Source organism: Westerdykella ornata (genome assembly GCF_010094085.1).
Source record: "Westerdykella ornata strain CBS 379.55 unplaced genomic scaffold EI97scaffold_17, whole genome shotgun sequence".
Lineage (NCBI taxonomy): Eukaryota > Fungi > Ascomycota > Dothideomycetes > Pleosporales > Sporormiaceae > Westerdykella > Westerdykella ornata.
Genome location: NW_022986867.1, coordinates 207,642 through 227,756, shown reverse-complemented (window position 1 = coordinate 227,756; position 20,115 = coordinate 207,642). Strand labels below are relative to the sequence as shown.

Genomic DNA, 20,115 nt, shown 5'->3' with positions numbered 1-20,115 from the left:
GCACGCCACATCGCCGTGTGAACAGACCTAAGGCAGAATCAAGCTCCCTTGCGCGGTATACACCGCTTCAATCAACAGTTACGGGGGCCCAGATTCAGCCGATCTGGTGCGTTTAGGCAGCCAGCAATGAAGTGGTAGGATAAATGTCAGCTGGTTCTCGTACTCAAAGAAGCGGTCTCGAGATTACCCCGCGTACCGGTACGACCGTAGCTACGGTTTTCTCCGCGTTGTATATTAACCCTGAGAATGCTTCTTCGTACGGAGGAGCTTCTCTTCCCCGCTAATTCACTCTGTGATTTTGGGCAGCTCTCCACATTTACTGTCGAAGGTTGAAGACGAGGAGTTTGAAATGGCTGTATACTTCTTGGAAAATCTGAATGCGATTGATGTGCTTAAGACCGTGGGGATAGGTCTCATCTTGGTCAGTGAAGAACGTGCCCAGCTGGGCGTACTGATCAAACCTGACAATCCAAGCAGTACCCCATCCTCACCGTCATATACAACATAACCCTCCACCCTCTATCCCGTTTCCCCGGACCTCTCCTATGGGGATGTAGCCGCCTCCGCTACATGTACTCGAGCTGGTCGGGCTGGCTCCACTCCGACGTCGCGGCCTTGCACGAAAAATACGGTAACGTAGTGCGTGTCGCGCCGAACGAACTGTCGTTCGCAGATCCCCGTGTTTGGGAGGATATATATTCGAACCGGGGATCTAGTCCGGCGTTCCCCAAGAGCCCAGTATGGCATGGTTCAACACCCGGTAAACCAGATTCGCTGGCCAATTTGATCAGCAGTAAGAGGCACGCGGCTATGAGGAGGAAGATGGAGCCGGGGTTCACGGAGAGGGCAGTTGGGCAGCAGGAAGAGATCGTGCAGGGATTCGTCGGGTTGTTGATGCAGAAATTGAAGGGAAAATGCGAGGAGAGTGACGACGGGTCGGCCGCGGTGGATGTCGTCAAATGGTTCACGTTCGTGACTATGGACATCATCACCGATCTCTCCTTCGGCGAATCCTTTCACCTCCTCGAGAAAGAGGAATTGGATGATTGGGTCGGCGTGGTTGTCAACTCGATGAGGGTTTTTACAATCATGGCGACACTGCGCAACTATCCATGGCTGAACTGGTTGTTACAGAAACTGATTCCCGCAAGCGCGAGAAGGAAAGCGGATTGGCATTGGCACACTGTCATGCAGAAGGTGGATCAAAGACTGGCCGAGGACACCAGGCGGCCGGACTTTTTGTCTCTGTGGCAGCGGGACGACAAAGGTGGGGATGGCCTGGAAAAGGGCCACGTGTATGCGAATGCGTTCATCATGACTGTTGCAGGGAGCGAGACCAGCGCTGGGACCCTTACCGGAACGCTCAACAAGCTTCTGAAGCATCCCGAGATTCTGGAACGTCTGACAAAGGAAGTACGTTCTCGATTCGCCCACGAGACGGAGATCACTTTTGCTGCCTTGAAGGAGCTACCGTATTTGAATGCAGTAATGAGCGAAGGTCTCCGGGTGTGCTCCGTCGTGTAAAGACCCTTTTCTTGCTTGCCCATGGAACACTTATGACTAACGTATGATCATTCAAGGCCCGGGCTCACCTTGCCACGAATAACGCCGCCATCAGGAGGCATTGTCTGTGGATATCGAGTTCCTGGGAATGTAAGCATGAAAACCGCTATCTATGACCACATATGATTGACCGGAAGCGTAGATCTTCGTCGGCGTCCATGTCCATTCCACAATGACTGGTAGTCGATACTTTTTTGAATCGACAGAATTCCGCCCGGAAAGATGGCTAGCAGAAGTCAATCAAGATCCATCCTCGCCGTACTTCCACGATCAGCGAAATGGAGTACAGCCCTTCGGTATCGGACCTCGATCATGCATTGGAAAGCCGCTCGCCCTGGCTGAGATGAGACTGATCCTTGCCAGGTTGGTATGGACATTCGATATCGGACAGGCGGAGAGCGAGGCTGGCAAAGTGGTTTGGGAGGACCAGCGGGCGTTCACGGTAATCGATAAGAAGCCGTTCGAAGTTAGGTTGAGACCAAGAGTGCAGTAGAGAATCTGCTTCGAGATATTGTCATCTAGGACGTGAGACCTCGAAGTGAGTGAACATAGTACTCAGGGAGGAGTTTGGATACTTGTATGCATATCACACAGATACAGGATCCTTCCTGTTCGCGTGTGACCGAAGCTTGCTCACATGCGTTCACGTCTGCTACAGGTTGGTGTATTGATGATGTTTAGGTCTCTTCCAAGGTCTCAGTGCGAGGAGGTTGGAAGGAGGTGAGGGGTTATTCGAAGTATTGGTCTTCGTATGCATCTTCTGCGTCCTAGTATCGACGCATGCAAACACTAAAGGGTCCTTACATTCATCTATTCATGCTGGTCTCAACCAGACATTACAGCTAGCCGTTGTCATGCGGCATAACAAACTCGGCCACTATACCGCCGTTACTCGTCAGAGGATGTAGAGAAGCCATCGTCCAGGATTTCGGATTCTGAGTCCGAATCTTCCTCAATAATCTCACCGTCATCTTCCCACGCCATGTTGTCAGCCAGTCTCATGCATTTACCCGTCAGGACGTCGAAGGATCGCATCTCGAGTTGCGGGAGCGTATGTGTTAGGATTCTTATGAATCTGGGAGACGCCATATGAGCCACAAAAGCTTTTGCCTGGTCCTCGATATCCGCCTTCAATTTAAGGAATCCACCTTCTGTGGGCCAACATGCTGATGAGTGCGTTGCTGACGTTGTCAATGGAGACTCATTCGACAGACTAAGTTGACGAGCACCTCCCTCAAGCGTAAACTGGTGTCACGGTCTTGGGGTTTCAGAACAACAGGGCAGATGTTGCGCATACGGAGTCGAAGACGTCTTAGAGTAGTAAGAAGGGTGCCGATGCTTGGGCAAATGTGTGATCCATCAGGGTGCTCCTGTCGCGGCACCAAGCTGGTGCCACAAAGGTCTAAATCTAGGACCGTCAAATGTTTCACCGACAGCAAGGTCCGCATCGTGGATAGTGAGAGATAATCGCGTCGTGGAAGATAAGGGAGCAGAGGATGGCGTTCGCTTGATGCTTGGATACGTACTACCCGCAATCTTGGGGATTCTTTGGCTATAATGGCAAGCCGGGCTAGGTCAATATCCAAGACTCTGGTCCAAGCTAAGCGCAATGCGAGTCCATGATCCCAATCCCAACTTGGGGCATCCAAAACATTCGCATCCTGTGAGTAGCTTCCAGACTCCGGTATAGATCTCCAATCTTCGAATCCCTTGAGTTCAAGATCCAGGATTTCCAAGCTGTTTCTGACCAGTGGCAGACCCCTCTCCACATCATGAGAAGACATCAGACGTTGTAGACTGTTTTGGGAGAGTTGGAGGTCCTTGAAGTATGCAGTACGAGCAAATGTAAACCACTGTTTGCAGACTGTGAGGCATCCTAGATTCTGGCGGAAATAAGACGATCCCACATAGTCCATAATTTGCATCAGAATCTCTGGAGGTAATTCTAGGAGTGCCATGGAATCTTGTGAAATTCAGCAACGTAAGCAGTATCGATATATCTGAATCAAGAGGCTTGCGCGCCCTACGGGATGGGGAGAGAGGCGAGACTTCGAACCGATAATGAATGCATTCGGGGTTCAGTTCGTTGACGCGGAGGTCTTTATTTGTGCTCCGTGCAGCTGAGGGGAGCCGTCCAACCCACGCATCGATTCGCGCTTCGAGTTTGTCACACCCGGCACCGGTCGTCTGAAGAGGTCTCCTTGAAATTGACCCCGATTTCTTCGACCTGAGCTGTACTAGTATCGCGTTGTGACGTTTGCTGAGGCCTTGATGGCGTCGGAGTACCTTTGAGGTGGGTGCTGCTTTTTCCAATGTGTCATGGATCAAACTTCGGGAGTCTGGTTGGGCGATGTTCTTTCATGCATACATTGGTGAATTTCTTGGCGCGTTTCCTTGCGTTTGAAGGGTCGCAGCATGGCACTACTTAGTAGTAACGGTCTTATATAAGCAACCTTGAGGCAGTACGGATCTGATCCTTTGGCCGTTTAGTCGACGCAAAGGATAAAGTTAGGATCCCGTTGGGAATGAACGGTCTCTTAAGAGAGGGAGGGATATGTACAGTAGCGATCTCTGGAGCATCAAAGTGTGAATTGCGAGCCCAGAGGTGAGTGGGCGCTGTTGGGATACAGGGATCGCCTCACAGGAAACGACATACACGGCCCAGTCCTCTGTGGGAGCTGAAGAGTTGAGGCCGTTGCAGACGAGCTTTCTACTCTACTCGATGAAGTTCATGCCACCCTTCAAAGACGATCAATGTTCGAAAGCCCTCTCTTACGCCATCGGTCTATCCTCGTGAGCCCGTCAATGCCCGATGCCGAGGAATGTCGAGTGCAGCAATAAGCTTGACATCCCTATCCACCCGCTTTGGACTCATCGCACAGGTTGACACCTCGCGCAACAAGCAATGATGGGCTTCTTCGATTCGTGGATACCGAGCTGTAGTCTGGAATCTATCGCCGAGTGTGGATCTCTGTTCATGAGAAGCCTTCTCTGTGAGACACGTGGTCGCCTCCCTCCCCGCCTGTGAGCGGCACTCCATGTCCCATATGGCCCATACCAACACCATCCTCTTCGGGTCTCTTGAGCGCGGTACCAGGCTTCAGGTACAGCACCAATCGAAATGCCGCATTGCCGTTAAGATAGTAGCGGTGCAACCTCTTGCTCCTTAGAAATCCTAACCGCTGGTATAACTTCAATGACGCTGCATTTGTGACCTCCGTCTCCAGAACGACTTCGTCGGCATCGCGTGCCTTCATCGCATCGATAGCCATTGAGACCAGCTTTGTAGCTATCCCCTTCCCTCGATGTGTTTCTTGGGTCGCGAGCATAGCTATATATCCACGGAAGGTGCCGCTACGGTGGGGTTCGAGCTTGCAGACTACGACGCCGATAAGGGAGGAAGACGCATCCAGTGCCTGATAATCGTTGGTCAAATTCCAAGAAGATCTTTTGAGGGTTTGCATACCATGAAGCAGAGGTCTCCCCATTCATAGAGGAAGTACCTGTACACATAGATGCTGTATGGCTCTGAAAGGTCCTTCGATATCAACTGCCGTATGGCCGGAAGATACTCTTCCTCCTTATCGCCCTCATACTGGACATATCGCAAATCATCGCTCATGGCGACATAAAGCGTGTCTTCGATGTGGTCAGACGGAGGTGTGGGGTTCCCATCGTGGTCGGACTTCCGGCTTGGCGCTCCCCAACCTATGACGGCGATGCTCCACCCTTTCACATGATAGTGTTTTCAACTCATGTTTTGGACGATGATTCCGCCGTGATCCCGGAACAGACCCAGACAGCATGTCATCTATACGGCGTCGAGCCGCCCGAAAAGACGCGCATGAAGGACTTCATCGAGATGTTTCGCCGAGCCCAGATCGGCAGGAAGACCTGTGCTTGATATCAGCAAAGAAGCTAGAGGCTTTGAAGCGCAAGAGTCCGAAGTCGAGCAAGAGATGGAGTTTCGGGATCCTGGGATGCGGCATCTTGATAGGGTTGTGTGTTGCGGCTTTCTTCGCCCAGCAAAACGACATGATCTCAATCGACTTGTCCGCACTGGACAATATGAACTTAGAGAATCTGAAGGACATGCTGCCGCAAAACTTCCTGGATGTGTTGCCAGCCGCCTTCCTCCGAGATGCACAGCAGATGCAGGTGAGAAACTCGAGGATTCTAATCATACACTACCAACCGGACTAATCGTTCCGACTCAGTAGAAACACGAACGAGATACCGTGAGCTATGATTCTTTCGCAGTCGGCCTCCATGCGCGCTCGCAAGGCGTAAAAGCCACACATCCCGTCATTATGATTCCTGGCGTCATATCAACCGGTCTTGAGTCCTGGGGAACCGAACAAGAGTCCCGACCATACTTTCGCAAGAGACTGTGGGGTTCATGGACAATGATGCGCGCCCTAGTTATGGATAAAGCAGGATGGAAAAAACACATCATGCTGGACAAGGAGACAGGGATGGATCCTCCTGGAATCAAACTTCGTGCCGCCCAGGGCTTCGATGCGACGGACTTCTTCATAACAGGGTACTGGATCTGGAACAAGATTTTGGAGAACCTAGCCACAATCGGATATGACCCTACCAACGCCTTCACAGCGGCTTACGACTGGCGAATGTCGTACATGAACTACGAGAAGCGCGATCAGTACTTTACCCGTCTCAAGTCGCACATTGAAATAGCCGTTCGTATATCCAATAAGAAAGCCGTGCTCCTATCCCACTCGATGGGGTCGCAAGTTCTATACTACTTCTTCCACTGGGTCGAGGCAGAGGGTTATGGCAATGGCGGCCCAGGATGGGTGGAGGCATATATCGACTCCTGGATCAACATCTCCGGCTGCATGCTAGGCGCAGCGAAAGGCATGCCGGCCGTCTTGTCTGGAGAAATGAAAGATACGGCTCAGCTGAATGCCTTTGCAGTCTACGGTCTGGAGAGATTCCTCTCCCGCCATGAGCGTGCTGAGCTCTTCCGTGCCATGCCAGGCATCTCCTCCATGCTGCCCATAGGTGGTAGCGCGGTCTGGGGAGATAAGGACTGGGCTCCTGATGACCTGCCTGGTCAGGAAGTCAGTTACGGAAATTTCATCAGGTTCCGGGATAACAACTCGTCCTGGACGAAGTCGAACCTCACAGTCGAAGAAAGCAAACCGTACCTCTTCCGGCATGCGGAGCAATGGTACCAGGATATGGTGCAGACCTCATTTTCGGATGGCGTCGCACATACCGCGAAAGAGGTCGAAGCTAACCAGCTTATACCCGCCAAATGGATCAATCCTCTCGAAACACGTCTGCCGCTCGCTCCTAGTCTTAAGATATACTGCTTCTATGGCATCGGCAAGGAGACCGAGCGCGCTTACTATTACAAAGAGGATAATGATCCTCTCAGCAAGATGAATATCACTATCGACACTGGCTATACGAATGGCAAGGTAGACCACGGTGTTGTTCTAGGCGAGGGCGATGGCACGGTCAATCTTCTCAGCTCGGGTTATATGTGTGCCAAGGGCTGGAAGATTAAGAGGTATAATCCTGCTGGTGCTAAGATAAAGATCTTTGAAATGCCTCATGAACCGGATCGATTCTCGCCCAGAGGTGGGCCTAATACAGGTATGTATCTGACGGCGTCTACCTTGCACCACAGCCAGTACTGACTCGACACAGGCGATCATGTTGACATCCTCGGCCGATCCTCTCTCAATGACCTCATACTTAGAGTAGCAGGAGGTAGGGGAGAGCTTATTCAGGAAACCATACACTCGAATATTCGGGAGTACTCGGATAAAGTCAGGATTTATGAAGAGGACGAGTACGGGCAGAGGAAGACGATACCCTCATGACATTTGCTTCTGAACGCTTCTGTAGACCCTATATAATTTTGACATATTTCCCGCGGCGCTTGTGGTGTTGTATAGATCTGGGGATTTCGAACCTTGGGGGGGGAGGCTCTATACTTACTGTATGTCTAGACTAATGTGGGAGCGGTTTGTCTGTTCTTCTCTACTTTCGGTTCATCAGGATATGGACTTCAAGACGAATACAACCCCAATTCGTGACATCAAAGCCGCTATGCCATTCCTGGCCTTGAGGTACTTTCTACAAATACAAAATACTCCGCACGATACAGCATGTCAAAATGTTAAAACAAATGGATATGCACAACAAAGGTGTATATACATATATATCTACATATCTTGAATCACCATTTAGGTCACTGCCAGTGGATTTTCCAATGGTGGATATCAGCTGAGGTTTATGAGACGAAATGGTGATGACAAACGTCACCACCGCCATCTAGACGTTAGGGGACAGCATTCCCGAGTTTGAGGCTCAATTACTCAAAGACGATCACATAGCAGTTATCTACGATTTACTTTCTCCATAGGCTCTGAATATAGTACCGAAGGCCAGGGTGAGTTACTCAATCTTCGTTTCCCTTCCTTTCGAAAGATGTCTTCTCTTGCACTATTCAGTACTTTTCAGTACTGAACATCTGGCATTGTTAGTCTTCTTTTGAGTAACTCCGCGAGGGCGTGGGGCCTGGAACATAGGTGGTGTCTGCTTTTGACTTTTCGGCCCCGGTGATGAAGAGCTTTCCGGTCACGACAGTCCTGCCATGATGTCTAGTCGGCTATCATTTCCGGCGCTGGAACAATCGCTTTGAATTCAGCAGAGTTAAAGCCTTGTTCTAGATTCTCATGCCTGTGTTTCAAGGTCATGTAAAGACCCCGTAGACGAAGGTAAAGGTACCGTGTTCCCTCGTACCATGCTCCAACCAATCACCACCCTCTAAAATCCCGCTGACACCACCCCACCCCCCATCCCAGTCCTCTCCATTCTACCTCGGCCCAAAGCCCAGGTTCGACATCAACGACCTTGATAAAGAGCGCCATGGCGCCGTCCCACGTTTCCAGCTTTCGTTCCCTTATACGTATTCCGCGGTGTCTCACAAAAGTACTCACGCTTACTATCTAAATAACTGACTACCACCTATCCAAATACCTTCTTTTCCTTGCTCCGTCGCAAGTCAACGAACGGCAAACCGCACCCGCAACAACAATGTCCAAGACCTTTACAACCGCCGACGTGGCCGCGCACAACACGGTCGAGAAGGGGCTCTACATCACCATCGACGGAAGCGTCTACGACGTCACCAAGTTCGTCGACGAGCACCCGGGGGGTGCGAAGATCCTGAAGCGCGTCGGGGGCAAGGATGCGAGTAAGCAGTTTTGGAAGGTACGTTGTGGTTATGGGAACTCGGGATGGGCGAAGGAGATGGTGTTCAGTGAGCTTATGTGGAATTGGGCTGACGAGGTGATTGTCTAGTACCACAACGAATCCGTCCTGAAGAAGTATGGGGAGAAACTCAAGATTGGCACTGTGCAGGCGGAGGCGAAGCTGTGAATGCAGCACGACGACCGTACCTTTAACTATCGACCGGCGGGATACGAGTGGACCAGATACCAGAGGCAAGGGCGCCATGTGAATAAAGGGGGGCTGCGTCACTTCGGCGGCACAGCGAAGGAGTGGAGGGGACGATGCATAGACATGTTATACATGCATGACACAAGCGAGGTGTCTTAGATACGAAGGTTAGACTTCTTGAGTATATATTGCAATGCGTAGAGCGATTGGAGTTTCCAGATTTCTTCGGCTTCGTGAGTACGTAGGTACCTTTGGGTCTGTGATGGACATGGGAGAAAAGGAAAAGTACGACAACAGGGCTATTGATGCGGTTGAAGTAATAGCACTCCATCATTGCCCTGCTATGCGTATGCCATATGCTAGTGCAAGACGCAGAATGCCGTAGAAACGCAAATCATAAGCTCATATCCTGGAACATCGTCATACTCATCACTGCAGCCAACCTCCCCTCTGCTCCCTGCTTCATTCTTCCTCCGTCATCTAGACAATCGACCCCATCGGCTCCCCTTCCTCCTCACTCTCTCCTCCTCTCTGGTTCCCATGTCCTTCTCCTTCCTTTCCAAACTCCCCCTCTCTTGCACCCCTCCCTTCGACCCCTTTTCAAAATCGAACCCCTCTTCTTCCTCTTCACCTTCCTCTTCCTCGTCCACATCCATCCTAAACCTCCTCACACTCCCTGCCTCGCTCTCCCTTCCCCCTTCATAAAAGGCCACCGGCGCAGGGCCCATCGCACACGGCACAACCCTGCGCAACAAGCCGCGCAACCCGCTATGCGCGCGCCGGATACGCTCGTACTGTTTGCGACGCGTTGAGGGAAGTAGGAAATGCGTCGTCGTCGGTGGTGGGATCTTTTCCATTCGTGATGAGGTGTGGTGATTCTCGTCCAGCGATTTTGGTCCCTCCTGCCGTCCACATGTACCACCAACACATAACTCTTCGTAAAACAGTGGTGATGCCCTCTGCGCCTCTGTCTGCGTCATCGTCTGCGGTGGAGGAGGGTGGAACAGCGCATAGCTCCTAAAATGCAACGCCAACACATCATCCACGTCCTGGCTCGCGCTCTGCGCGCTCAAGCTGTTGATTCGATGCTGCCGCGTCGGGCGTGAGGGATCGACGAGCGTGCACGAGGTCCGGTGGGAGGAGGGCCTGGAACGGACGTCACCGGAGGAGGACGAGGGGAGGGATTTGGATTTGGATTTGGAGTGGGCGTGGGAGTGGGAGTGCGATCGTGAGGAGATGGAGTGCGAGGGTTTGTGGGCCCTTCTTGGGGTAGTTGGGGTGGATTTCGGGGAGCGGGAGGTGGGTTCGATATGTTTGGAGGTGATGAGGGGAAAGTTGGAGGAGAGGAGCTGGTCGGGTGTTGATGGTGGAATTGGGGGTTCTTGTTGAGGTTCCTGGGGGTTCTTTCCATTGCTCCGGGTAGGGGGAGAGGATATTGCGTCGGGTGTAGGACGGTTGTGATTATCTTCTTCCTCTTCTTCTTCTCCCCTCTTAATAGTAGTCTTCAAGTGCTGCTGGTCGGTAACGGTCATGGAGAACCCGCTGTCCATGCGATTCATATTGCTTAGTAGATGTAAAGAAAGTCGATAGAATTATGTCGGCATGCAAGGTTGGAAATGCTGAGGAAATAAAAGAAGAAAAGGCGTGATGATCGGGGATTTCGATTGCGCAGTTGCGGTGTCTAGGCCGTTGTTAGTGATTCATTCGGGAAAGATTGACTGATGCGTCTCTCAACAAACGAACTTTAGACTTCACACCTTGGACTTTCATGCAACCTCAAAGCAAAGCACACTCCTCGTCGGCCTTCAAGGCCTACAGGACAAAGAAGAAGAAAAGAGAAAACGGAGGAGAGAAGATAAAGAGGCGACAACAGCAACTTGGGGAGAAACCCGCGCAACGTTAACGAGGTGCAGAAAGCACGTCTATGGAGCAACAAAATTATCAATCACTCCCACCTTCTTGGAACCTCGGACCCCATCGACTTGCCTGCATCACCTCCTATTCCGTGCCAATCACGCTCCAGAAGCGACAGATGCGGGCTCGCTACAAGTGGGTCAAGCGGTTCATGCGTGTACACCGCCTCGATTTTCCCATCTCCCTCAGACTAGTCTAAGCCCGAGGCGGCGTTTGGAGACCCTGCAGCAGCGAGACTGGCCCGACTAGTTCGCGGGATATGGGAGATGCTTTGCAGGTCCAGGTTCCAGGTGTAACGAGCGAGATGTGGGATTTCTTCGCAAAGACGACATAGAGCTGCGAGAGGAGGAGGGCAGTTGTCCGTATATCTTTTACCCTGTATACCCAACTCACCTCTCCGTCGCACAAGGGCTGAACGTTCTAAAGTCATCATCTTCACATGCCAGCCCGACTACTCCGTACTGCTTGCTTCGTGACAGCATTCCCAGCGCAAGACATGTCGAATGGCGACTGTCGATGTCCACGGGTTGCCAGCGCCGCCCAGCGGCCAGCCTCGTCGTGCCTTGTTGTCCCCGAATCACAAGACGGCGGCACGCCCACCGCAAGCGCACGTCCTCGCCAAGTGGCGGCCAGCGGGCTGCTCATGGCACGTCCTCCCGCCGTCCCTTGCTTGTTGAGCCCGCAATGGGGCGTTGTGGAGGCCAATGACGGCGTCACGAGGCGAGTGTGGGAGACATGATGGCGCTGCCATGTTCACGGCAAGGGAGGGGGTTGGGCTGCGCCGAGTGGTCACGCTGGAAGAAAGTACAAAGTCCCGTTTACAACCGTTTCAAGGTTGTTATCTCGCATAGTACGGAGTACAGTGCGTACCGAGCAACTACAAAACTTTCTCCTCAACGTGAATTCGAAAGACCAAAATGACTAGGGCCGTAGCGTTCCCCTAACGAGCGCCCCTGATACCAGCCAAGCCCGGCATTTGCATACCACTGTCCAACCCAATAGACCCTTGTAGCTACACTTGCTGGTCTGTACGCTCGTCCCCAACGCCATTCATTGTTGACGAAATCTCCAACATACAAAAGCCATATTGGGCGGCGATTAGGCTGCGGGAGAGGCCACTGTTAGTAGACCCTTATGTCTAGTAGGTGGAGGTTCTTCATCCAGCTTGTAGAGGTATCTCTGATATCCCCGGAAGATACGGGTTCCTGAGCCGTTCAATTCTTCTCCACCGCTCATCGACTAAATCATAAACGATATATATATGTATAAAAGCAAATCACATATCTAATAACAGCAGAGGGTATCCGTAGGTAGAATCCCGTTCCCAACCAGCACATCCCCAGTGCCCGCATACCACGAAGGGAAAAAGAGAACACGCAGCCATGCCAACCCTGAGCGGAAAACTGAAAGGCCCAAACCCCATGAGTATGCGGTGCGAGCAAAACAACTAGCCCTCAAAACGCCATGCAATGCCTAGGGTGAAGTCGGTCCAAAGAGTCTTTGGGGGCCATGGTAGAAGAAGAATGGTAAATGTCCCCCGCGTTGCAATCAAATCGTGCCAACGCTGCCGGAAGCGGTATGGGCGCCTCCTATCCGTCAGGAAGTATTCATGCGCCTTGACCGTGGTCGCGAGGCGTCGCGCTGCCTCTGACCATTTGCATGGTCTCCGCCTTCCAAGTTGCCGTCCGCCGTATCGATCCTCACCGTCGTCGTCGGGTCCCTATTTAGGTCTGGACGCTCTTCGGGAGGTTTGGTCAAGTACGATTCGAGAAGTGCTTTGAGTGTGTTTGGCTTTACTGGCTTTGCGAGATAATTGTTCATCCTATTCCAATTGGGTTAGCGGGCTCCTACGACAAAATGGAAGAGGTATCGGCCATACCCTGAAGCTAAGCACTTCTCGCGGTCGCCTTCAATGGCACTGGCCGTCATGGCAATTACGCACACGTTCCTGATAGCTGGTTCCGAGTGCTGCCGGATCAGCTGCGTAGCCTTGTAACCGTCGCAATGCGGCATTTGAACGTCCATGAGGACAATATGGAAGGGCCGCCCGCTATGCACCGCACGCTCGAGCGCCTCAATCGTCTTGTAGCCGTCTGAATAAGCGTCGCACTTGAAACCAAGCTTCTGGACAAAGCTGATGGCGATTCTCTGATTGATCAGATTGTCTTCGGCAATGCACACCCGCAACTCATTACGAGGTATCTTGGTGAGATCGATACAGCTACCGCCCGAGGTGTCGTGACCACCGTTCTCGGAGCTATACTTCGCCATGGGATCCGCTTCTTTGGAAGCCACCTGTCGGTTGGCCGCTTCCGACTTGGGCACCTTTTGGAAGCGAAGCGAGAAGGAGACGGTCGTCCCAACGCCAACGACACTCTCCAACCAGATTTTGCCGCCCATGACATTTTCGATTAGTGCTTTGCAGATGCTGAGTCCGAGCCCTGTTCCGCCATAGCTGCGTGAACTGGACGACTCAATTTGACTGAATGGCAAGAAGAGTTTCTTGATCTGCTCTTCGGGGATGCCAATCCCCGTGTCAATGACGCTGCAGGTGACATCGATCCAGTCGTCCCCTTCCTTGTCAACCACTGCGCGAACCGTCACGGATCCCTTTGGCGTGAATTTGTAACTGTTGGACAGGAGGTTCATCAAGATCTGATGAAGGCGCACAGGGTCGCCCATGACCAGCAATTCAGGATCCAACTCAAGCTGTTCAATGGTCTTCAAGCCACGTTCTGCGTTCGTGTAGGCCAGCGCACGGACAACCTCCGTGATCGTTTCGCTCAGGGACAAAGGCATGGAAATAACACTCATCTTGCCAGCCTCCAATTTTGAGTAATCCAAGAGGTCATTGATGATGGAGAGGAGGGTGTCGGCACAAACTCGAATGCTGTCCGCGTAGCCTGCCTGTTCTTGAGTAAGCGGGCTTGCCTTGAGCAGTTCAGACATGCCAATCACGCCGTTGAGCGGAGTGCGCAGCTCATGGGACACATTCGCAAGGAACAGAGACTTTGCCTTGGCAGCCTCCTCCTTTAGTTTCATGTTGCGCACTGCTTGGGCCTCCGCCTCCTTTGCCTTGATCTCGGCATCCCGGGCTTGAGCGAGAGCTCGCTTCTGCATCTCCAGCATGGCCTCATTGCTAGCGGACACCTTCTCCAGCTCCTTGAAAAGCAATGCGTTGGCCAGTGAGATTGAGATCTGATTGACGAGAAGCCGCAAAACGTTGGTATTCCGCTCCGTGAAGGAGTTGGGCTCTCCTTCCACGTAGATGCCTCCGATGAGATTGTCCGAATGAATAATGGGGATGCCAATCACTGCTTTGCCGTGGGGATTTCTCTTCAAGTACGACTCAGACACATTAGAGAATCTGTCATCCTCAAGAAGATTCTGCACGAACACGGTTTCGCGGAAACGTAGAACGTAGAGGATGACCTGTCGCGCTACCACGTCATCGACCGTGTCGAGCGCCTGGCCTCCTGGGAAAGAAGTAACTCCGGGCGAGTACCCGCTCTTGTCATCGGTTGTGGCTATACACGCAATGCTCCAGTCGATCTGACTATCCTCCACGACAATGCCACAGACGGAGGCCCCTAGACTATTCAAAATAATCTCAGCCATCTTCGCCATGAGCTTGTCGACCTTCAGTTCGCTCGAAAGCACTTGCGTTGATTCCAGGATTGAGCTCAAATCTAACATGTCGAGTCCCACGGCAACCGAAAACGTGTTTCCAATGTCCTGATGCGTAGCTGCCTCTGGGCTGGACGTGGGGACTGAACCTGGAGCTATCCAAGCGTTTGTGCGGTCTGCCGCAGACTCGGCACCCCCATGAAGCTGCTCTTCACGCTCCTCATTTTGCTCAAGTCGGTACTCCGTGTTGCCCGTGTCAATAAGGTTCGTTTGCACTGCAGCATCCATAACCGTAGAAGACCCCGTGCCGCGAAGAACCCATTCGTACTTAGTTGCTAGATGGGCTGCTTTCCCAGACGCAGATATGCGCCTGTAGCTCGATAAACAGTCTTTGAGGATGTGCCTTGCAGGGCGAAGCGCTTTTCTTGCAAGAAGAAACTCTGCGTACATCTCGTAGCAATACGCCTCGTCCATGACAAATGCGTGAATCTCGTTATGATCTATAGCTTGCTCGTACAATCGTAAGGCTGCAGGGTAGTCACTTGTAGCCTCTGCTAGCATTGCTTGGAGCAAAAGTATCCAGCCTCGGTAGTTGATATCGGTAACCAAGCAGTACGCCTCCAATCGAGTTATGGTTTCGCGCACGAAGGCCATGTAGCGCTGACTTTCCGGGTGATCAGGCTGCTCCCGCAGCTGATTCAGATAGGCCAGCGCCAGATAATAATAATCGGCTTGCACGAGCCTTTGGCACCATAAACTTCCAATCATGGGTATTAACTGCTCCCCCAGCGTGATCGCCTCCTTTATGTGGCCATATAGGAGTAGCACGGGTAGCTGGAAGCTCAGGTAGAATGTTTTGGGACGTTTCGGGCTACTTGCGGTTCTCAAAAAGTCAAGGTAACTGGCCGAATTGAAAGCCTCATCGTCAAATATATGGTCGGCATTCGTTGTGTTGGTCTTTCCTTGCAGGGCGCGAGCGTACTGCCTTGCAGCAGTCAGTAAAACCCCACCGCGTAGATCATGCCGCCAGTCCTTGAATTCTATGGGTGTATCATCAATCCAAGCCTCCAGCTCAGCGACGTCATGTGAAGCCATCTGCTTGAAATGTGCAGTCACGCCCAGGTTTAATAGAGAAAGGATACGATCGCCAACCATAACGCTGGACTCCATGGCATCGCTGAGATCCGGAATAAGGGACGAGACATGAGCACCCAAGTGACCCAGGAACAACGTCTGTAGGGTCAGCCCACGGCCGAATGTGTAATGGTCGTCGGGGAACATGTCGAGCAGCCGTTTAGCTATCGATCCCGCTTCCACTGCAAGCTCAACATTGTTGAAACGTCCGGCTGCGATGGCACCGAAATAGACATAACCCAAGGATACTTGCGGTACAGTGCCTCGATCCAAGTGTAGGCCAACAATCTCAAGCGCAACGTGGTAGAACAAGAGACTGTTGCTCCAAAAAGCGGCGGAGGAAAGTTCGATAAAGATTGGGCCAATAGTCCGGATGACAGTGTCATCAGAGGGTAGCGCCCGGGATAGCAGCTGATCCTTATCCATCGTTTTAATGCGCGTGCAGAGCTCCTGAAACCGCTTATCGCATTCTTCCCACGTGGTTGGGGGCAAGGGCAACCCTAGAAGGGACAGACAATCCTTCAAGCTCTGGAAAGCCCCGAAGCTATCTCCACGAACGGCATGGACGCGCGACTGGAGTATAAAGGCACCAGCCATGTCTTCCACGCTTTTGGCTTTCTGAAAGACTGTCCGGATCAGAGATTGTGCCTCATCCATCATCCCCTGGTGAAAATAAGACTCTGCGCCACGCATAAAGAGCTGCAGTGTCTCCTGGTAGGATACATCCTCCTTTCCTTCGTCCCAAGGATCCTCCTGCAAAAGGGAGAGACAGTGGGCATAATAGAAGATGCCTGTCGACCTCGCTCCAGACTCTATTGCCGTTTCAGCAGCCTGGTAGAGCACGCGCCGAAAAGGCGCCCGGATGGATTCTTTAATCTTGATAAGGTCGATAGCTAGGCACATGTGACGGCTGCGCGTATAGAGCGCTTTCGACCCGGCAGCAAAGTCATCTTGGAAGGCTTCCCCTTCAATCATTGTCTTCGCAATGATGTAGTGCATCAATTTCGTGTCCCATTCCACGGCGGTCAACTCGGAGGATGCTCCAAGATACCTGTCATGAGCAAATCGAAAGGTGTCATCATCGTCGGCGGCCATGAGTATGTACGCTCCAAGGGCACCATTAAGTGCCGTCAGAGCGTCCTCAGAACCACTTAAACGAGGCACCCGAGGAGTATCTTCCGGCACGTACTTGGTGGTGAGCACAGTCTTCAGGAAGCTAAATCGAATCGTTCCAGTGAGCAATGAGCACCAAGCTAGGAGCTTTTGAGTAGCGCTCGGCAGCTCATGGAGACGCTTCGTAATGAAATCGTTGTTGACGGACGATCCATACTCTGGGCTTGCTAAAGTTTCAAACACTTTGTCCAAATCGAAGCGCCAAGCGTTTGTTCGCCAACAGTAGAACACACACTGTTTTCGATAACAGGCGTCCAAGATCTCACGAATGTAGAAGATGTTTCCGTGGCTTTTCTCCTGAATGACAGCGACGAGAGGTGAGATGTACTCCGGTTCTCGGTGCAAGGTCTCAGCTACATACTCGGCCGTCTGGTCCTCGGTGAAAGGCGTCAATTGTACTCTTGTGGCTCCAGGAAGAAGAGACCGCAATTCCTCCGGGAGCGTCCCCTCGTCTCTATAAGTCAACACGAGAACCAAAGGGATTTTGGCGGTGACAATTCTCTCAATGAGTTCGGAGGATTCGGCGTCGGCATTTTGAACATCTTCAAGAGCCCATACACAGAGTTTCTGGGTCGCTAATAGGCGTGCAACCTCGAGGAACATGTTCATGAAACTAGCCGACTTGGTAGCGCCGCCACTTCTCACCCATGCATCGGGTGTGTCGCCCCCTTCACGACCTATCACTGTGAATGAGGGATTGCGCTCGGTGGACTGGTCGACCGCCTCAGTCTCTCGAAGGTGAGGCGTTTGAGGCATGCTATGGTCTGCGAGGAGCCACTCAGGGAGTGCTAGGTACGAGTGGAGGACTTCCCAAACACCGGTAGACCTCAGGAAGTTTCGCAAAATGATGTGGAACTCGGTTCCGACGTCGGCCTCTGAGAAGATCTGTCGGAAAGTCGATGACATGAGTCGGAGAAGTGGATCAAAAGGCGCCTTCTTAGCGGGCTCAAATCGTGCACAAGCGAAATAGCCATGGCTCCTTGCTTCGCCTTGGATACTTTGCACAAGTCGAGATTTGCCCAATCCTATTGCGCCCTCTATAGCAACCACATCGCATCGCGATCGGCGCCGCCTTAGTCGGCTCAGACCCTGGTTTTTCGTGACGGCGCGATATAGCGAGGCGCCGTCCGACTGATTTGAGCGAGAGAAGGCGGAGTCAGTGATGCTGTGTGTGGAAGGGCGCGAAAGAGAATCCGTAATGCTTGAAGCTGACGGTCGAGTCTCTCCCGACAGGCGGTGCCCCTTTGGCAGGGAGGGTCGAGCGTCGCTGATGCGATCTGCGACGGAGCTTTCGGAGAGACCACCATTTTCAGACAATTTGGCGTCGCTAAGAGCATTCGGAGTACTGTTCTCTCGGCTAGTGGAGCCCCTAGAACTTGTGCTGTCCGAGATGATCTCATCTATAGCGATCGACTCCTGACGGGCGTCGGAATGTGAAGACGCAGAGCTCAGACCGTTTAGCAGTTTCTCAAAATGGGCCGGGTGGCGTCGACGTTTGACAGCAGACTCAATCACATCCAGAATTGCTTTACGCTCCTTCTCTCGGCCAATCATCTTTAAGGGGAGATTGAAGAAGCAGCTGATATCCTTAGCGCCCACCTGGAAAGTGGCCAAACCAGCGGCGTCGCCCTCGGATAACAGGTCGCGGATACGAAACAGATCATACTTGAGACCAGACGTGGCGTGGTACCTGTCCTCTATATTCTTCATCGTCATCTTGGAGATGACCGCGGATAGGGCGTCTGGTATGTCGATGCGTTTGGACGAGACGGGAGGGATTCGCTTGGCGAGCACGTTCTGCATCACGTCCAGAGGGGTGGGTCCGTCGAAAGGAGTGCTGCCACACAGAATGGCATAAAACAGAATGCCCAGGCTATAAATGTCGGTACGGCTATCGGGTTCGGCAGGCAGACGACCGGTTTGCTCAGGGGCGATGTACGCAAGTTTGAGCTCTATACCGACCTCTTGCGAGATGGCACTCCATCCCGCCGACGTTAGGCCATTCTCAAAGGAGCGCGCACCAGCTCCAAAGTTGATCATGGATACCTTTCCATTCTCTTCGAAATGGAATGCGTCTCCGCGAAGCTCTCCGTTGATGACCTCGTGGCCGTGGTGTAGGATCTCCAAGCACTGGGTCGCACCTATGGCGAAGTCGAGGAAGGTCAGCAGGTGGGCGCCGCCTTGAGGTTCCAAGGGCACGATCTCCCAAGCGCCATGCTTTTTCGTGACCTTGAAGGCGCTGGGCCCGAAAGAGACTACATCCCGGAGGCGGTTATACCAGGAGGCTTCGAATATGCTTGCAACAAGGGGTTGGGTGTTGCCCGGCTTCGGCGGCAGTTTGATGAACTCGACAGGGCGGGCGAAGTGCTTGCATTCGGGATCAGAGCGAGCAACGATATGCTGTCATGGCTTTAGCATGCAAGGTGTGCTGCAGATATCACGTGAGATGGGCTCACCTTTGACAGCTGGTACTCTCGCTCCAAGCGCAGAGCGTGGGTGGAGACGCGACAGACGACCTTTTTTTCTTGCTGTGGAGGGTGAGGGGGTCCGGGAAGGCTGCCACTGCTTATCTCGCTGCCCGAGGATTTGTGACTTCGGGTGAGCGAAGGGCGACCGGAAGACGGGGTGGACTGTGCCGATGGGATGGACGGAGCGGAGGCGCGTCCGCGGGAGGCAGGACGTTCACGGGAAGTGGAATGAGAGGCGGGAGAGCGCTTGTAGCCGAAAAAATGCCAGTTGTCGTAGGAAGAATGAATGGGGTCGACGTCGAGATCCCACGTGTAGTTGGGCAGCTCCTGCAACCGCGCCAGCACCTGGTGGAAGGCTGCCAGGCGTCTCGAGTCTGGGCCCGCGGGCGCCATGGTGTCGTCGTCAACGTGCGGTGTGCGGCAGCTCGTGCGGGCGGCGGAGGGGCCGTTCAGAGACGCATCGTATAGTGATGGACGTGGTCCAGGTGGTGGAGGTGGTGGTGCGGAAGGGAGGGGAACGAGAGGAGGCGTTGGTGGAACGGAGTGAGGTGGTGGGTGGTGGTGTTGGTGTTGTTGATGTTCGATTGCGTAATAGGTGGACGACGACGACAAGAAATCTGATGAGAGAGAGTGTGACGGGGGAAGGTTCCCGGCCGACGACCCTTCGAGCCTAACGACCCTGGATAGAGTTGGCGGGCCCAGAATCAGAGGGATGGCAAACTGGGAATGGGACTTGGAAGAATGGCACTGGCACGGATCTCCCTCCTAAATGGCTTTGTCCCCGCTTGGCCCTTTC

General features: G+C 52.8%; 7 protein-coding genes across 7 annotated transcripts; 3 read left to right on the top strand and 4 right to left on the bottom strand.

Moving 5' to 3' along the window:
• Positions 1-194: 194 nt before the first annotated feature.
• On the top strand, positions 195-2,332 carry EI97DRAFT_502405 (cytochrome P450). Its single transcript, XM_033802748.1, has 4 exons — positions 195-421; positions 478-1,520; positions 1,581-1,653; positions 1,706-2,332. Exons 1-4 carry the CDS (start codon positions 350-352, stop codon positions 2,054-2,056), a joined length of 1,539 nt encoding a protein of 512 aa, XP_033652403.1. The 5' UTR covers positions 195-349; the 3' UTR covers positions 2,057-2,332.
• Positions 2,333-2,451: 119 nt separating this feature from the next.
• Positions 2,452-3,521, bottom strand: EI97DRAFT_443735 (uncharacterized protein; the record flags this gene model as incomplete). Its single annotated transcript, XM_033799852.1, has 2 exons — positions 2,452-2,808; positions 3,090-3,521. The coding sequence occupies 2 exons, from the start codon at positions 3,519-3,521 to the stop codon at positions 2,452-2,454; spliced, it is 789 nt and encodes a 262-aa protein (XP_033652402.1).
• A 1,017-nt stretch (positions 3,522-4,538) lies between these two features.
• Positions 4,539-5,185, bottom strand: EI97DRAFT_380604 (acyl-CoA N-acyltransferase; the record flags this gene model as incomplete). The annotated part of the gene is made up of 2 exons (XM_033795769.1): positions 4,539-4,979; positions 5,030-5,185. The coding sequence occupies 2 exons, from the start codon at positions 5,183-5,185 to the stop codon at positions 4,539-4,541; spliced, it is 597 nt and encodes a 198-aa protein (XP_033652401.1).
• A 128-nt stretch (positions 5,186-5,313) lies between these two features.
• On the top strand, positions 5,314-7,691 carry EI97DRAFT_434770 (Phospholipid:diacylglycerol acyltransferase). Its single transcript, XM_033798713.1, has 3 exons — positions 5,314-5,721; positions 5,784-7,188; positions 7,243-7,691. The coding sequence occupies exons 1-3, from the start codon at positions 5,368-5,370 to the stop codon at positions 7,416-7,418; spliced, it is 1,935 nt and encodes a 644-aa protein (XP_033652400.1). The 5' UTR covers positions 5,314-5,367; the 3' UTR covers positions 7,419-7,691.
• Positions 7,692-8,500: 809 nt separating this feature from the next.
• Positions 8,501-9,369, top strand: EI97DRAFT_421506 (cytochrome b5). Its single transcript, XM_033797056.1, has 2 exons — positions 8,501-8,814; positions 8,905-9,369. Exons 1-2 carry the CDS (start codon positions 8,638-8,640, stop codon positions 8,980-8,982), a joined length of 255 nt encoding a protein of 84 aa, XP_033652399.1. The 5' UTR covers positions 8,501-8,637; the 3' UTR covers positions 8,983-9,369.
• Positions 9,370-9,371: 2 nt separating this feature from the next.
• EI97DRAFT_434768 (uncharacterized protein) lies at positions 9,372-10,937 on the bottom strand. Its single transcript, XM_033798712.1, has 2 exons — positions 10,761-10,937; positions 9,372-10,684 (listed from the first exon to the last, which is right to left on the bottom strand). The coding sequence occupies exon 2, from the start codon at positions 10,560-10,562 to the stop codon at positions 9,480-9,482; it is 1,083 nt and encodes a 360-aa protein (XP_033652398.1). The 5' UTR covers positions 10,563-10,684; positions 10,761-10,937; the 3' UTR covers positions 9,372-9,479.
• A 1,199-nt stretch (positions 10,938-12,136) lies between these two features.
• On the bottom strand, positions 12,137-20,044 carry EI97DRAFT_434765 (two-component sensor protein histidine protein kinase-like protein). Its single transcript, XM_033798711.1, has 3 exons — positions 19,308-20,044; positions 12,797-19,251; positions 12,137-12,739 (listed from the first exon to the last, which is right to left on the bottom strand). The coding sequence occupies exons 1-3, from the start codon at positions 19,710-19,712 to the stop codon at positions 12,514-12,516; spliced, it is 7,086 nt and encodes a 2,361-aa protein (XP_033652397.1). The 5' UTR covers positions 19,713-20,044; the 3' UTR covers positions 12,137-12,513.
• Positions 20,045-20,115: the final 71 nt, after the last annotated feature.

What these genes read in the sequence shown, in the direction of transcription:
- EI97DRAFT_502405 (XM_033802748.1), top strand. Translation starts at nt 350, where the DNA reads ATGGCTGTATACTTCTTGGAAAATCTGAATGCGATTGATGTGCTTAAG. An exon ending in TGGGGATAGGTCTCATCTTG is followed by an intron (nt 422 to 477) that starts GTCAGTGAAGAA and finishes CAATCCAAGCAG; the next exon opens with TACCCCATCCTCACCGTCAT. An exon ending in GATATCGAGTTCCTGGGAAT is followed by an intron (nt 1,654 to 1,705) that starts GTAAGCATGAAA and finishes CCGGAAGCGTAG; the next exon opens with ATCTTCGTCGGCGTCCATGT.
- EI97DRAFT_434770 (XM_033798713.1), top strand. Translation starts at nt 5,368, where the DNA reads ATGTCATCTATACGGCGTCGAGCCGCCCGAAAAGACGCGCATGAAGGA. An exon ending in GAGATGCACAGCAGATGCAG is followed by an intron (nt 5,722 to 5,783) that starts GTGAGAAACTCG and finishes CCGACTCAGTAG; the next exon opens with AAACACGAACGAGATACCGT. An exon ending in CAGAGGTGGGCCTAATACAG is followed by an intron (nt 7,189 to 7,242) that starts GTATGTATCTGA and finishes GACTCGACACAG; the next exon opens with GCGATCATGTTGACATCCTC.
- EI97DRAFT_421506 (XM_033797056.1), top strand. Translation starts at nt 8,638, where the DNA reads ATGTCCAAGACCTTTACAACCGCCGACGTGGCCGCGCACAACACGGTC. An exon ending in CGAGTAAGCAGTTTTGGAAG is followed by an intron (nt 8,815 to 8,904) that starts GTACGTTGTGGT and finishes GTGATTGTCTAG; the next exon opens with TACCACAACGAATCCGTCCT.
- EI97DRAFT_434768 (XM_033798712.1), bottom strand. Translation starts at nt 10,562, where the DNA reads ATGAATCGCATGGACAGCGGGTTCTCCATGACCGTTACCGACCAGCAG.
- EI97DRAFT_434765 (XM_033798711.1), bottom strand. Translation starts at nt 19,712, where the DNA reads ATGGCGCCCGCGGGCCCAGACTCGAGACGCCTGGCAGCCTTCCACCAG. An exon ending in GAGAGTACCAGCTGTCAAAG is followed by an intron (nt 19,252 to 19,307) that starts GTGAGCCCATCT and finishes AAGCCATGACAG; the next exon opens with CATATCGTTGCTCGCTCTGA. An exon ending in GAGAAGTGCTTAGCTTCAGG is followed by an intron (nt 12,740 to 12,796) that starts GTATGGCCGATA and finishes CAATTGGAATAG; the next exon opens with GATGAACAATTATCTCGCAA.